General features: G+C 40.3%; 1 protein-coding gene across 3 annotated transcripts in view; it reads right to left on the bottom strand.

Moving 5' to 3' along the window:
• The window catches only part of asic1b (acid-sensing (proton-gated) ion channel 1b), a 178,041-nt gene that overhangs the window by 23,268 nt on the left and 138,027 nt on the right, over window positions 1–16,746 (bottom strand). For 2 of the 3 annotated variants that reach the window (XM_026166912.2, XM_026166910.2), the window contains one exon: window positions 1,935–2,085. In XM_026166912.2, the coding sequence (XP_026022697.2) occupies window positions 1,935–2,085 (151 nt within the window). Of the gene's footprint in view, window positions 1–1,934; window positions 2,086–10,024; window positions 11,138–16,746 lie in introns of those variants that run through there. The other variant, XM_026166911.2, reaches the window with a different exon arrangement.

Raw genomic sequence — 16,746 nt, 5'->3', positions numbered from 1 at the left:
AGATCTACTGGGCAGACCAGCACCTGGATTTTCCTCCACTGATGAATGTGTGTCTGAAATGAGAAGCCAAAATTGTAAAGCATTTTATTCGCTAAGGTAGAAAATCACTATGTACGTGAAGACGTTTTAGAGGTAAATTCTGCCTGTAATGCAGCTGTTCTGTCTTTTTCCTTCCGGTCCTGCATTGCTGAACACCTGAGAGGTGTATTTCTATTATGTAGAAACGCTCAAACACCCAGCAAATATGAAGTGAATAAAGAGCATATTTTAAACTATCAGCTGCACCTACTTATTATAATACCTATTTTGCCAAGCTTAAATCTTTTTTTGTTTATCAAGTAGAATGAAAGTATTGTTAGTGACCTATCTCACCTTATTATCTTCATTTAGTGGTTTGCAAGAGTGTCAAAAAAATCTTAGCTTAACATTTTTATTTACAGCTGCGAGGTATTTCCCTGCAAAAGAAAAACTTTCTCTATAGTAAAGTCTGCAAGGTAACTACAGATGACTTTTTTTCAACCCCCAAATCTGCATTACAGGATGCACATCATATCACTCATCTTTACTTGTGTCTGTAAGTGTGAAATAGTAGATTTTAAGGAACATAAATCCTTTGCCCCGGTGTGTGTTGGGAAGCTTTCCCAAACACCTGCTCCTGTTACTTCATTGCCCAGGGCATTTTTTGCCTGCCTTGTTTGCTGTTTTTGTCAACAACAGTTAGCATAAAGGTCCCTCGGTCTTCCACAGCATTTGTTGACTATATTTCCCAACCAATATATTTAACTCTAAAAAAACAAGCAAGCAGACAGCGTTAGATTCCTCACTGATTATTGATTTTGCCTACAACAAATTTTTGACCTCATTCTACATCTAACAAATGGGTATAACTCAATCAACTGCCAATTCATATCATTTGGAAATTAAGTTGAATTAAATTAAAAAATTAAATAATTACAAAAACAAAGAATTTGGATTACCAGCTAAACACTATGTTAAAAATAATGAAAGACTAACAGAATATTCCAAAGAATTAAAAGCATGTAGAGTGTATAATATTAAAGTGCATAATTATTACATCCTTTGATTTTCAGCACGCCTCTCGGAAAAGTCTTCAATTATTCAATAATCTTACATGAAAAGCATTTAATATTAATACAATTAAATCAGGACAGATCATGGCGTACTGCTCTAAGTTTCATGTTTAATAATGATCATGAGTATTGTGTTTCTGTGACCGCACTGGACTGTTCCTTTACGGTCGTTTCCCAGTGCCTATAAGATAATGATGCAAACACACAGCAGACTATGCTGGTGAATTAAAATCAGTTTTGCTTCACCTGAAGCAGCACTGAGGAGACGCAACTCTTCTGATGACGGCTCGACCCCGAATGGGAGAGCCCTCAGCCTTAATCGGTTATGTATAAGTCAAGTGCTTGTCTGATTCATGTGGGCTGACTATATGACTATTCATTCGGTTATATCACAATAAAACTTCCTGATCAGTATTCATCTGTCCTTATTCTGTATCTGGGAAACAGTGCGTCAATGCATTGCAGGTTCATCACTCATTATTAATCAAGATGTGTAAAACATTTCTAAAAGCGAATCAGAGGTTTTTCTTGTATGGATTTCTTAGATACACACCTGGATAAAATCCCTTTGCTAAATGTATTTTATTTGTCACAGTTACATATAGAAGACTTAGAGGGAATGCAATACAGCCTAGTCAAATCTTTACCTTAGAGGTTGGAAGAGAATCTCTGTGATAGTTATTTCCCCCCCTCTGGTGTTTCTCAGAGCACCGGCATTGAAAATAACTTTCTGTTTTCAGGTGATTCTGATGAATCTGTCTTTTTTAAATTAAAGTTCCCCTAACAGTGGTACAAGGTGAGAGCTTCAAAACTGGGGATAAAATGTCCTCAAGGTGAGCTTACCAGTCTCTCCCCAGACAGGCAAGTATTCATCCTGCTGGATATCCAACATCAGCTCCAGGCCATTGCCCATCCCACCCTTCGTCGTCACCTGCAGCGGTTTTCCATCTTTGCCTGAATTAAATGTGTAGCATTTCCCATAGCGCGTGAATATCTGAAATACACAGAGAAACAGAGTTTAGTTTTTATTATAAATAGCCACAAACCTTCAACCTTACACTCATTTCTGACCATGAAATAAAATCAGATTTTTCAGCTGCATGAATTTATTCTCGAGAAGTTGAAGCAAAGGTAACAGCACACGGGATTGTTTCAAAAGCAGCTGAAATGCACCTACTGCAGCCTGTTTTTGTTAGGCTGTCAGCTGCAGACCTCAGAGGTCTAAGTGCTGAGATGCTGTTGACAAAATGAGCCCTCGTCGCTCTCAGTACTGCATGATACAGTGTGTGCTCAAGTAAATATGACATGACTTATTTCAGAATGGGATAGTGTTGGCCTGAAAAGTCTCTCAGGCCAATGTACCAAAGTAAATCTTGCAAAAGGAAATAAAGATATTTTATATGTTGTTTTAGATAAAACAACAATTTCTTAGTGATGTGCGATACCACTGATTTCCTTTCCGATTCGATACCAAGTAAAATTCTGGGTGGTATCGACAATACTGATCCAATACCGATACTTTGTACAAAAAACTTATTTTATTTATTGTATCTTTTATTGTACTTCAAATTATAGCATCATAATGATTACTATGTTGTTATCACTTAATAATGCAGAATTCATCATATAGAAATATATTTGAACACCTTGCCTGCCTGCAGCACTAAAGGACTCTGTGAGAGACGTCTGTCTCGCCCTAGCAGCACCTATCCCTGTCCCTCTTCAGTTTGCCTTCAAAGGCGGAAGAGGAAGTAGTTCCTTCCAATGTAGACAATCCGAATGATATAGTTTCTTTCCACTGTGTTCCTGTTAATGATAAACTTCAAATTCACCCTAAATTACTAAAATATCGATATTTTAATGTGAGAATCGATTCTAGAGCATAAATGACTGGTATCGGAGGAATCGATATTTCAGTATCGATCCGCACATCACTACAATTTCTGTTATTTTAAAATTTAGAACAGTTTTATTATTCTGTTGGTTTTAACGAATTGAAAAGGTTAGTTGACTCAAATTTTCTGGTTAATGGAAAATTAAACATTTACAGCCAGCCAGTCAAAAAAGATGGATATAGTAAATGGTAAATGGTAAATGGCCTGTATTTATATAGCGCTTTACTAGTCCCCATGGACCCCAAAGCGCTTTACACAACCAGTCATCCACCCATTCACACACACATTCACACACTGGTGACGGCAAGCTACATTGTAGCCACAGCCACCCTGGGGTGCACTGACAGAGGCGAGGCTGCCGGACACTGGCGCCACCGGGCCCTCTGACCACCACCAGTAGGCAACGGGTGAAGTGTCTCGCCCAAGGACACAACGACCGAGACTGTCCGAGCCGGGGCTCGAACCAGCAACCAGCAACCTTCCGATTACAAGGCGAACTCCCAACTCTTGAGCCACGATCACCCCACGATCATAGTCTCTAAGTGTGTGCTTTAAACTTTTTTTTACTAATAGGCAGCAAGAGGTTTGCCAAAAAGTCCCATAAGGACGGTTAGGAAGGTAGACTTTATGTTGTGTTTCACCTGAAGCAAGTTGGAGTTTTCAATTGGAATGCCCCTTCAAGATGGATTTCCTACTAGGAAAGTCAGAGAAGCCCCACCAACTACAACTTTTCTATCCAAGATGGCAGCAGTGAATGTAAACAGTAGCAAAACTGTAACACTTTTCTTCTGTACTGCCAGTGTTCTGTATTTGTGACTGAAATAAGCCATACACAGAGCACTGACTGCACTCTATCTGTTGTGGCCATTTTTGTTGAATGTTTATAAAATGCAATTTGTATTCATTTTTGTTTTTTCTTTAAAGGTGTAAGAATATACTGACCTAGTTTTGTTATGTAAATTTGTAATTAATTTTATTGGAGAAGCTTTTGGAAAGTGATTGGTTTATTAGCTTATGGACCCTCCCATTAATCAAGAGATTAAGAGCACCCTGGATGGGTGTGGTAGAGAGGTTTTTGTTTTTTGTTTGCCAAATGTCAGATGGGAAGACGGGAGGGTTAGAAAATGATTTTTTGACCACTTCTGAAGTTGTTAAAGCAAATTAAGTTAAAACTTAAAATTAAACGAAAGTTAAGAAGTTAGTTGGCTGATTTCTGTTTATAATTTTCCACGAAATAAATGGCATATGATTTTTAAACAATGGAGTCAGAAGTGCGTTCTAAAACAAACCTCCCGTTGCCACCCACGGCCTTTTCTTGGACTTTTTTGGTGTTTGGAACGTAAAAGGCCGCGACACTATCAGTGAATGTGCTGCAGCAGTGTTTTTGACTGCAAGCAAAACAAAAAAACAGGCGATCTGCTGCATTGCTAGGAATAGATGAATAGATCTACTATCTTAGGGAGCAAAGCAATTTTTTTCCCTTGCTTTTCTGACCACTTTGACTGGAATGCATTCAACCTGGGAGTCGTGCCACCCTCCAAATCACAGATCCCTTGGTTAAAGGAACACTGGGTTAGGATCATTGTGACTGACAAGTCTTTAACATTGTTCCTCAGATTCTCAGTCAAGACCACCACTCACTTGTCACCTGAAGATGGTGATGGCTGACGTGCTCAGCACAAGGCTTGAAGTAATATGTATAAAATATATACATATAGCAGAGTTATTTGTCATAGTCCAAAATGTAAATATATTCATTTGACAAAGAGTTTTTGAAAAGCTAGATTCAGAATATATATGTTTTTGTTTGCAATTGAATGAAAAATACAGTCTTTTTCCCCCTGAATGGATTAAAAGCATCTAAAAAAAAAAAGACATCTAGCAAACTCTTCTCTGCCACACAAAGAGATACAACACAGAGTTCAATGAACATGATGCAGTCAAAACAAACTACTTGCCCTCAAACTACATGCGAAGAGTTGATCCATGCAGTCGCATCTATTTAAAGAGGCACTATTGCGTGCAGCAATGAACTGCGACCTACTGGCAAAGACAAGACGGCTAGTGAACTAATGGATGTGTAATCCAATCATAAACATTAGGAAATGGAAAGCCATGGCTAGGATCCAAAATACAATCATCCCTTACTTTGTTGTCAAGCAACATGATTTTGAGCCTTGTATCAAAGCATGCTAGCTCTCAATTAAGTTCCTGTTAACCTTCAACATTTTGACATTCAAATGAGGAAGCAGTAGCAGCAAGGAAGGGAGGAGGTTTGGAGTCAAGTAATAAGAAGTGCGGAGAAATAATGAATGAAATAAATCTCTTTCCTTTGTCCTCGACTCTGGGCCCAAACACAGTTCTCACGGAAAACAGTCGAGATAAGAATTCAGTGTCAGGAAAAAGAGAATTTGCACGTTTTTTCATACTGAGGCTGCTTAAAAGTGTTGCTGCTTCCTTTCTTCTGAATGTATTACATGGATCTTGGGAACAAATAAGAAAGCGTTCATTATATGGTGACGTGTGACTCAGACATTAGTGCTTCATGACAGATTATTCATATGTCACAAACACCAGATGCAGAGAGCTGAAAAGATTGGCGCCATGTCTCAAAGAGGAAAAGTTAGTGTAATGTAAATCCTGTTCACTGAAGTGTGTGGAATAAATGGAGCACAATCCACAATGGATTACCCCCTATGGGGTGGTTATATAGGCGCTTTTAAAACACAAAGTGATGAAATGTAATAAAAGGCCTTCTGATGGTCGGACACAATATGAGATGTGACCTTTCAAGTGCATAAGTGGAAAAACTTAGTGAAAAGCAGAGCTCCTAACCGCTTTCTATGTGCTGAGACTCAGAAGCAGGATATCAATAAAATGCCCTAGAAATCCATCTTAGTCCTGGAGATGCCGCTGACCAAAATCTGATTACTATTTATCTTTTGACATGGAAAAGGCAGAAAACGCCTACTGAAAATATCTGAGTAAAACAATAGGTAAAAGGAAAAAAGCAGAAAAAAAAGAAATGCTTGCTTTATTATTGATAGAATTTAACTAACAGACCTGTCTACATCTAAACAAGCTACTGATTTGTTAGCACAATTTCTAAGTTTTCCCATTAAATCTCAATATGACTTTTTCTACTCTCTTCAGGAGACAAGTTTGAACAAAAGACGAGGCACTGCTGCTCCCCCTGAACAGAGAAAAGCATTTGGCAGATAGACATCAACAAAACAGCGATAAGATTGTTCCAATTGCAAGCACATTTATTTGTCATTGTGCATGTGCCCAAGCGTGCACACATATCTGCACGAGAATATGAATGACTACGCTCAAATTAGTGTGTACAGTATTTTCGTGGGTGTGTACTGTGCAGCCACCCCTTCTCACCATCTGTGTGTATGTGTTGGTAATGTGGTGACTGACTACAGGAGGCCTGTAGTCAGAGTTGCTGTGGTAACCAGGAGATTGTGCTCGCTGCTTTGAGTGAAGAGCAGCAGAAGTGGGTGCCAGTGATGACCTTGGGGAGTCAGGATCTTCATTGTGTTTCGTTTGAGCTGATGTTTGAGCTTAGTCAGAACATGCTTCTTCATGTCTGTCTCTCGCGCCTTGGTTTTTGCGTTAAGATTTCTCAAATGCGTCCTTACCGTTTAGCACGAGCTTCTTAATATTCTGGAAAAGTGCAACCTTTATACCTGAGGCAGAAACAAAATCCTGTTAATAATATTTAAAGATAAGCTTTAAATGAATTAATTCTAGATGTAGCGCAGGGATAAAGCTGGTAATTAATGACCCTGCACAGTGATTGTGAATGTTTGAAACTTGTTGCCGTTAACCTTTATTTGCTCCAATACATTTAGCATTAAGGAAGGTGAAACATTTGGATTGCCTAAGCAGCTTTTCCCTTGAAGGTAAATCCTGCGCCGCTTTTGGTTTTTGCTCCATTGAGCACTGTGCCCCATACATTGCATTTAAAGTGAGAACTGCCAGATCTTGTTAACTTGTAAACACAGAATACAAATATTTAAATCGATCCCACCTATGGGAGAAAACACTGAGAGAGACATCACTCTGTCTCGTTCACACATGGTGTTGAAATGTCACCGTCTTTCTCTTCGATAAATAATTCACAGAGAGACAGCCTGAGACTGTTGAGATGGCCCTCGGCTATCCTTCACATGACAATGTGAAAAGGATGCACAAGCTGTTCCCTAAAGTTGCCAGGGAACCACTTTCCTCCTCCTCCATTCATATCAAAATCAGAGCTGAGTACAACAAGTGTGTTATTTTATGACAGTTAGAAAAACACACACACCTAGGAACGATTATCTATGCTGAGCTTCACTCTGTGCAACGAACACAAGAATTAGCAAGTTTATAATGACGCATGGCAGTTTACTTTGCTTTATATGCTTTATATAATACAATTTAACACGACAGACAAAATGCACCACGCGTATAAATGAAGACTTCAAAATGAGCCCCAACAAAGACGGAATGTTTCACTTCTAAAATCTCTTAAAAACAACCTCCATATCGAGTTCTGCACAGCAGCAGATGAGAACCCACAGAATCTATTTATCGGACTTTGAAAAACAAGACAACTGTTTCCAAGGTCAAGAATGAGCTCAGCTTTTATTCAAGTCAGCCTAGAAGGGGAGCCTTAGAGGTGCTTAGGATCTAAATGGATCTTGCCAGGTTTTTGTTCTGTCACCTTTACAAATGGCAACTTTGCTCATTGCTCCCAATTTGTCTCTGACTAGTTAGAAGAAAACAGGTGTGGGTTAAAGTGGAACAACACAGAAAGTTTTCCAATTAGGAAGCATCAAAGTAACTCATTTTAAATAAAAAAAAAGCCCATTTGCATGCCTTTTAGAATAATGATGCTATTGCTGGTGATGTTGTAGAAGGTGCAGGAATGAATATAAAAGCTGTTTTGGTCTAAGATCTTTTGGTTTATTGTCACTGCTTCCACTAGCATTCTCTCCAGACACAGCAGGGGTCTGTTATCAGAAAAAAAAAGATTGCTTTGTTTGATGCTGGGCAGGTACTGCACAAACACAAAAGAAACAACTAACTGGTAAACACAGTTGACCAAAGAAGAAAGTGGACGGAAACATGTCTCAGAATGAATCCTAATGTTACGCGATGTTGGCTGGAGATATAAAAAGGCCACTGTTTGCTAATAACTAACAGCTTGCTTACAAATTCATAAGGTGATAATGTGTAAATATTTTGTTTACTGCTTATATTGCTGCTCGCAAGTCATTAATTCATCGGTTAATGTTGACTTAACGTTTCACTGATGATCGGCAAACCAAATACACCTTTAAATACACAGACTTCCCAGTAAGATTTAAGAAAAACTGGGCAGGGAGTCATCAGTCAGTGGAGCGCGCAGGAGGTGCCCAGGCTGCCAGCTCGTTCTTAGGTCAACTTCTTAAATAGAAATCAATGTCTGTGACCCACAAGTGAAGAGAGACAGGCCTGAGAATTAAGCATGTGTGTTGGTGAAGCACGGATAAAGACGAACGGAGGGAAGGATAGATTGCTGAGGCCAGTGGACCATATTTATAGAGCTTCAAGAGAGACCCAACATCACAGGGGGTTCTTGCACAAAAGTCAATACATCCTCAAAGTCTATGTAGACAGACTCGCCTTCGTCCTCCACACCTCGCTTCTCAAGTGTGACTGACTCTATTGGTCTGACTCACGCTGACAGCTTGTCTTGCCTGCCCAGAAGCCAAGGAGATCATCATTGATTATCAGTGGAGTAGCACTTGCCCCCAAAACACAGACTTTGCTATTATGCATATCTGTAAATTAAGTTGTTTTCGGTTAGACCCTACCCCACTTAATACAACATTAGAGATGATGTTATGAAGAAATGTGTTTGACTGTGATAACGTTTTTGTTTTTCTGGCTCTGTTGCTTTGTAAATTGGAGATGAAAAAAGCAGTTTTTGATGCATTATTTGTGGATATGGTTTGATGACACAGACTGAGGGCTGCCATCAAGGCAAGGAGTTTCAAATTATACATTTTCCTAAAAGATAAAATAATCCTTAGTCATCACGCCTGCTGCAAATAGCAGAGGAGCCTTCTTGACATCAAACTGTGTTTCTAACACCATAACAAAATCTATTTAACTGAAAACAAATTTGGGTAATGAGGTGGGAGAGAGAGCAGCACTTGGCTTTTACATTGTTCTCCACATGATGATGGAATGCAATCAATGGGGCTGCAGATTACCATTGAGGCCAACGTTAACTGCACTCTATCACTTTGTCAGTGAGTGTTGTAAAATGTTCCTAAATGAATCAAAAGTCTTCATTAGGGGCAGATTGGTCTAGAAGTGTATACACATTGATCCAGAAGTAATGGACGACAAAGGAGGGATCAATCCAGACCACGTGGCCAACACTGAAGGTTACTGGATTTTGCAAACATCTCCACTGAATTATTTTTTAAATCTTTTGCTATTGTTCCTGTGGAATTTACAAGAGAAATTCAGTAATTTATGAAAGTGACAGAAATATAAGTTTGTTTAAACAAGGGAGGCAGAAATGCAAATATAAAACCATCACTTCAAATCTTGTCAAGCCTGTTTAGGGGCATTAATGCAGAACTATTACAGAAATATATTTATGAATTCAGATACAGTCAGAATAATTACTGACCAGAAAAAGAGTGGGATGCTGCGTAAGTCCATATAAATATAACAGTGGCGTAGATGGATAGAGCTTAAGACGTGGAGAGAGGGAGAGTTAATTGAACTACTGGGGCACATCACCAAGCAACAGTGCGGAGGAATGCGTGTTGTGCATTCTTGTAATTGCGTGACTTCAAAGTGAATTAATTTCGTAGAGTGATACCTATTCTTGTGCCACATGTAAGATTCGATCAGACAATAAACATTTCACTCAGCCTAATAATCCCCAAACCTGCATCCATCTCTAAAAACGGCATCAACCTGTTGGGGAGGAGTGCGGTTCACTTATAAAAAAATAAAATAAAATAACTTTGGCAAAACACTCACAGTGCTAAAATTGCGAGGCCCGCAGAGCTCTCCCTGGTACCGACAATACAACAACATCTCCTCCAGTTGGTGTCCCAGCCGGTCCAGCAGCTGTCTCATGGACGGCTCGGACTCCCGGGGAGGAGGAAGGAAGTGGTTGAAGTCCAAAATCCGAGACAGCGGGGACCAGGGCGGCTCGCCCTCTGCGCTGTCGCCCCGCAAAGGGGTAAGCGCCTCTCTCGCAGCGGGGGAGACCTGCCCGTTCATCCCCAGAAGTCCCAGCCACTTCCCCGCGCTGAATATGTCAGTCTTCTTCATGCGCCGCGGCAGAAGGAGGTTCTGGTTACAAATGGTGACAGCGGGGAAAACGAGTCGCTTGGCGTACACCATGTGCGCCTTGGTGTACACGGGTGACGAGAGGAGGTACCGCACTCTGTTTGAGGACCAGGTGAAGAGCAGACCCAAGGCTGCCAGGAACGCCAGCAACCACGCGACTCTTCGGGGGTAGGAGCCGCTGAGGAAGATGTGTCTTAAGCCGTGCAAAGTGGTGTGTTTCAAGAAGAGCTTCCCGGCTTCGGCAAGAGAGCCCGGTCTGGGTTTCGATCCAGATGAGCCGCACTGGCACATTTTGGAGGAAGGCTGGTGCGCGCTTTCAACATCGGTCCCGCTGTGGTCACAGAGAATGCGCCTAAAATCGCCTCTGCGCTCTCCGATGGCTGCTGTTTGTCAGAGACTTTGAAGAGAGAGAGAGTGAAACGCACGCAGCTCCACTCAGTCTTTTCTGGCACTGAACAGCAGCTTGTGGCGGTGATGGGGGAGTATTTTGTCAGCCTCACAGCGCTCCCAGAGCTTGTCCGGGGGGGAGCGAAGTTATTCCGAATGATTTAGTGCGCTACTGTGCAGCAACAGGAGTCTAGGGGATTATTTCATCTAAATTACAAGCAGTTAGTCTCTGAGAAAAATCTGTAGAATTTCCCTCGAGACAATGGATTTAGTTAAAATCGCACTTACATGGTAAAACACATTCTTTCTGTCCGCCTCCCTATTTTAATTCTCACTTTTCCATCCTCTAACCTCACTTGTAACGCACACGGTTTGGAATATGCGCTGTTTGATGAATAAAATCACTGGCCTCAGTAGCTACAGACCATTTGTCTTCCTTTTCAAGCCCGTCATGCACACACAGAAGCACGCACACTCCTATAGGCGCGCACACACGCACCTTAATCCTACTGCCTTACAATATGTGTTCTACCTCAAAACTGAGCAGAGTACAGAGAGTAAGGCTCCAGAGACTGTATTCTCTTTCATTATTGTCCCACCAGTTGAATTTTAAACAAGGCAGATTCATAGTAAACGGAGACTTCTGTAACTTTTTTGTCTCTCACTCAGCTGTAAGTAAACAGGTTGACATTCTTGAATGTCATTTCTCTGAAGTGATTCGGTCAAAGATGAGAAGACAAAAAAAGGTCAAGGTGCTGCTGGTAAATGAATGGAAATCATGTTGCAAGTCTTCAAAGCATCTCCTGAAGTCCCAACAAGCCAAAGCAGCATTTAATGTTTTTTCTGACCCTGCGGTGCCCCAGTTTGACTGTGATGAGGGGAACCTGTTTCAAGCTAGAGCATGATGCTTGAATGCACCATTGACAAAGTGTTTTGCGAAAACAATCTCCCTCTCGGGGGTGCTGGTTAAGTGGTGGTTTATGCTTGGTTGATCACCATCACAGAGTGTTCCAACCCCAAGTAAAAGCTGGACACTGCAGGTCTGATTCAATCTGCGTGCTTCTTGTTGTAGACAGTGTGCATGTGTGTATTGCTCAGGCTACTGCGTGACTGCAAAGGAAACGGAGCTGAGAAGGAGACGGTGTGAATGACAGGAGAGAGAAAGCTTGAATGTGGAGTACTTGCCTTGTCACTCTATATGATCTAAGGAATAAATCAAGGTTTCTTGAAACTTTGGTAATTGCTGTGATCCGGGAACACAATGACCGGAAAGTCAGGGAATAACACGAGGCAAGACAATGAGATTGGAAAAGAGCCAACAGTTAAGGGCTATCTATCTATCTATCTATCTATCTATCTATCTATCTATCTATCTATCTATCTATCTCACTTTTTTTGAAGAAGTAGAACGTTGTTGGTAATAATTCATCACTGCATGCTCAGAGTAGTGCAGACACAACAGTGGAAATGCTGTGTAGTGCGATATCTAAAAGACGGCTGCGTTTGAACCATGTAGAACCGATATTCTTAGACTGACTTTAGTTTTTGGTTTGGTTAAAACACACTCCTTTACAAACTCCTTAAGGCAAACATTCATTGGTTGATCGATATGCCAGGTTATGGCTATGGTTGTAATTTGTGTTGTAAGCTATAAATCATTAAACATTTGCTTGACTGTCTCCGGGAGATATAGGGAAACTAAGCAAGAGCTTCAAAAACTCTGTTTTCAGTACCTGAAAAGTACAAGAGATTCTGAAAGTCATTTACTCTGAGTAATGTTATACTTTGAAATATATACTCCCAACCAGTTGTGGCAGATGTTCGCCCCTCCCTGAGCCTGGTTCTGCCAGTGGTTTCTTCCTGTTAAAAGAGAGTTTTTTCTTTCCGCTTTCACCAAAGCGTTTGGTCACACGGGGTCATCAGTGTGTTGGGGTTTTCTTTGTTTTTTATGTATTATTGTTTACCTTTACCTTACAATGAAAAGTGCCTTGAGGCAACTGTTCCTGTGATTTGTTGGTATTTAAATAAAACTGTATTAAATTGAATTGAAAATGTAAACGATTTGTCCCGACTCTCACTCTGGTATCACATACACAGTGCTTTGACCAAACGTCCTGTGCGTTATGTAAATGTATAAAGAGCCTGTGAAATAAAGTGTAATAGTAGATTAAATTGTACAAAGTACATCTTAAATGTTAGTAAAAATACCAAAATGTCATGGTTACGGAGTTTGTAAATGTACACATTTGCAACTTTTTCTTTAATATTATGACAATAAAGAGTCTGAGGCTACTGGTTTTGGGGAGAAAAGCCTCATATTAATAGTCTGTATTGTTTCTTCTCCCATGCACAACAAACTTTATCTCCATGCTACAGGGAAACAGGGCGAATGAGCAGCACAGTGGAGAAGAGACAGAGAGTTGCTCTGAGAGTTGAATCACTCTGTCTCTAAGCACAGATTAATTTCACTGTGTTATTGTCTGACGATTAATTTTATGTTTGTGTTTTCTGTTGCATATTGCTAAGGTAATTTTAATTAAATTACCACACAATATACCAGGCAGTATTCTGGCTTTGAAAAGCGACGTGCAGCATACAGAGTGGGATAAACAGGGAAGTTAAAGGGGCTCATAAGCTCATTTTGGCCCATTTCTGCCTCGCCACATGGGCACATTACTTCTTTCATAGGTGTACTTGATAGGGCTACAAAGCTTCCTTTATGTCTTTGTGACTGTGTTGAATGTCTGTCTACATTAGGGCATACTTTAGTGTACATGACAGAAAATTCACAAATGGCAAAGAAGAAAGGATGAAATCAGGCAACCACCAACCCTCACTCTATGTTTCCTGGATTCATTCAGGATCCCACCTGCTTACTCATAGTTTTTACTGTCATTCTCTCTTGTCGTTAATGCAGCACACGTGACTTCTAATGTCCCCTCAGAGGATAATCAGGCCTTCTACCGAGGAGATTACTTATGTTTTAACGAGTGAGGGTATCGCAGGGAATGGCTGCTCAAGTACGGGTACGTGGTGCCTTCTCAGTGAGATTCCACCACCACACGCAGTAGTCAGGAGTTACACTGAAGTGATCAAGATGTGCCTGAGTGAATGCAGTTGGCATGGCTGTAAAAGGAAATAAAGGACATAAAATCATTTTTTTCTGGTCCAGTCATGAACAGAAACATATTCAGGTTGAGCTTAAAAATAGAGGATGACTACAGATTATCTGTTACTTATATTAATAACATGGTGGGCGGCGCATCAGAACTCTCAGGAGAGGGATCCTGACACTTGTGGCATTTAACAGCATTTGTTCAACCCTGTTTCCCCAGTCAGCTCATCAAGAGAGACATATCGGAGGAGAGGCTCTGAGCAACAAACTAATCCGTCTGGGTGAAGGGATAATGATGTACTTGCTTGACACAGAAACACAATCCCAAAGCAAGTGTAACAACAACAACAGAATAACAAATGCATGCTGCTCTGAAGACGCTGTTAGACTTTCACTAATGAACCCATTATGAAACCAAACAGGGATATTTATCAGGAAACTCTGGCCACATATTATTGCTATTCATACTAAAGCATCTGTGACATGAACAAATATCCTAATGGACTGTTTGGTGTAAAACAAAAGAGAATATAAATTTATCACTGGACAAAAAGGGAGATACTGTCAAGACTGAATAAGAAGAAATCCCATAAAGAGCAGTTTCTTTGATTAGTATTGGCAAGAAAAATGCAGACTTTGCTGAAAGAATATCGATTTTATAGTTGTGAATACCCACACGGCAGAAGTTTAACTATAAAAATGCTGCTTTTTTATTGCTTCAAAAAAGAAAGAGTTCAGACACTTCAATACTCTTTTTAAAAGAAACACATGCACAACGTTACTCAGACAGCTCAACCACTTTTGTGATTGCGTATCTTTCTTCTTGTGAAGTCACAGGGCTGATAAACATAAATCTGATGCGGACCATTCTTAGCCAGTCGTGTACATTAATGGATGCTCTCTCGAGTTCAGACCTGTCAGCACCATTACACAGAAACAAAAAGGGGTGTAATTACAGGAACTGTCTCAGTCCACAAATGTCAGTATTCATTGCAAACTGGTGTCATGAATTTCCATCACAGCCTATTAGGCACCACAGATTATTAGTTGCTTGATGGGAGGGAGCTAATGTGAATAAGAATAATCAGTACATAGCTGTTCTTAGGATGGATTTTTGCTTTGACAGTTCCTCTAAATGAGAAAAAGAGTTCAGTTTCAATCAGTGAGGCCACTGAGGCAGCGAATGCTGAAAATCCAACTGGAGATGAATGAAAAGCCACTGACAAGCATGGAAACCTAATAGCTGTTACTTGACGTCACACCTTATCATTCACTTTAGCGAACCAGAGGGGATTACACCTTTTGACATGCAGTGTGTGACATGCTCAAGGCTGAAATGCATGATGTATTTTATTAGTGCCACGAACTCTGGTTGTCAAACCTATGGCGCAAATGAAGTTCATTAACATCAGAGTACTATGTTCTAGATATTTCTGACTTTTACTGCATTTATATACAGCTTTATACATATGCAAGTAATTTCATTTTTGTTTATGCACCACGACAGTGTTGAGGCGGAAATATGTTTTCAGAGCTGTCCGCTTGTCTCTATGCAGGAGGAGGATTACGATAAAACTACAAGGCTGATTATTAGAAACCTGGCAGAGAGGTGATGAATAAACACACCCTGTACTAAATATTTTCCAGATCAAAAGAGGGATCCCGGCCATTCTTTAACATTGCAAGAAAGAGCATTAACCCTGGCACTGGAGATGCCTTTTTATGAACCCAATTCTGAAAATATTGAGAAGCTGGGTGAAATGCGAATACAAACAGCAATGATTTGCAAATCTCATAATCCCATATTTTCTTTACAATAGGACGTTTAAATTGAGACATTTTACTATGCATAAAAACAGTAGCCTATTTGGTATTTTACATCAGCAGCATGTCTTATGAAAGTTGTGATGCACAACCAAAAGGCTAGAAAGTAAGTGGTATTGAATAGAAACAGCTGGGGGAACATATTGCAACTCCTTAGGTTAACTGAGAACGTGTCTGTAACCTTCTTTTTCTTCTTCTAAACTTCTTTTTCTTCTTATTCTTTTGGCTGCTCCCTCCTCAGTGTGGTGACCCCTAAACAAGCTGCACTGGAAAGCCTGTTTACAAAGCAGGAGATGAACACCTAATCTACGTCCATCTCACGCTTTCCCTAACTTCCTCTTCCATCACATCAACCCTCTGCATGTCCTCCTTTAGTAAATCCAGGAACCCCATCTGAGGTCTTCATTTTTTCTCCTGCCTGGAAGCTCCATCTTCAAGATATTTTGTTCAATATGTCCACAATCCCTTCTCTGCCCGTGTCCAAAACATCTAACTTTGCCTCCAAATTGCTTAACCAGAGGTGACATACTTATTTCTAATCTAATTTAACCAACAGGTCACTGAAATGATTGGGTATAAATAGAGCATCTTAAAGAGGTAGAGTTTCTTGAAGTAAATATGGACAGAGATTCACCAATCTGCAAACAATTTGGGACAATTTCAGAACAATGTTTCTTTGAATAGATAACATCAAACGATTTGGAGAATCTGGAGAAATTTCTGTGTGCAAAGGACGAAGCTGAAAATCAACACTAGATGCCTGTGATCTTCAGGGACTTCAGGTGACGCTGCTTTAAAAACAAGTATGATTCTGTCATGGAAATCACTGCATGGGCTCGGGAACACTGCAAGAAATCACTGTCTGTGAACACAGTTTGCTGCAGGTTAAGAAGCAAAGAAGAAGTCACATGTGAATGTGAAGTAGCAACACCACCGTCTGCTCTGAGTCAAAGCTCATTTAAAATTGACTGAGGAAAAGTGAAACTTGTTCTGTGGTCAGACAAACTGAAACTTGAAAGTCTTTTGCAAAACATGGGTGCTGCCTCCTCAAAACTAAAGAGCTTGTTATCAGTGCTCAGTT

This window comes from Astatotilapia calliptera, chromosome 5, assembly GCF_964374335.1.
Source record: "Astatotilapia calliptera chromosome 5, fAstCal68.1, whole genome shotgun sequence".
NCBI lineage: Eukaryota > Metazoa > Chordata > Actinopteri > Cichliformes > Cichlidae > Astatotilapia > Astatotilapia calliptera.
Note: the sequence above shows the minus strand (reverse complement) of the source record. Positions and strands in the feature narration are given on the sequence as shown.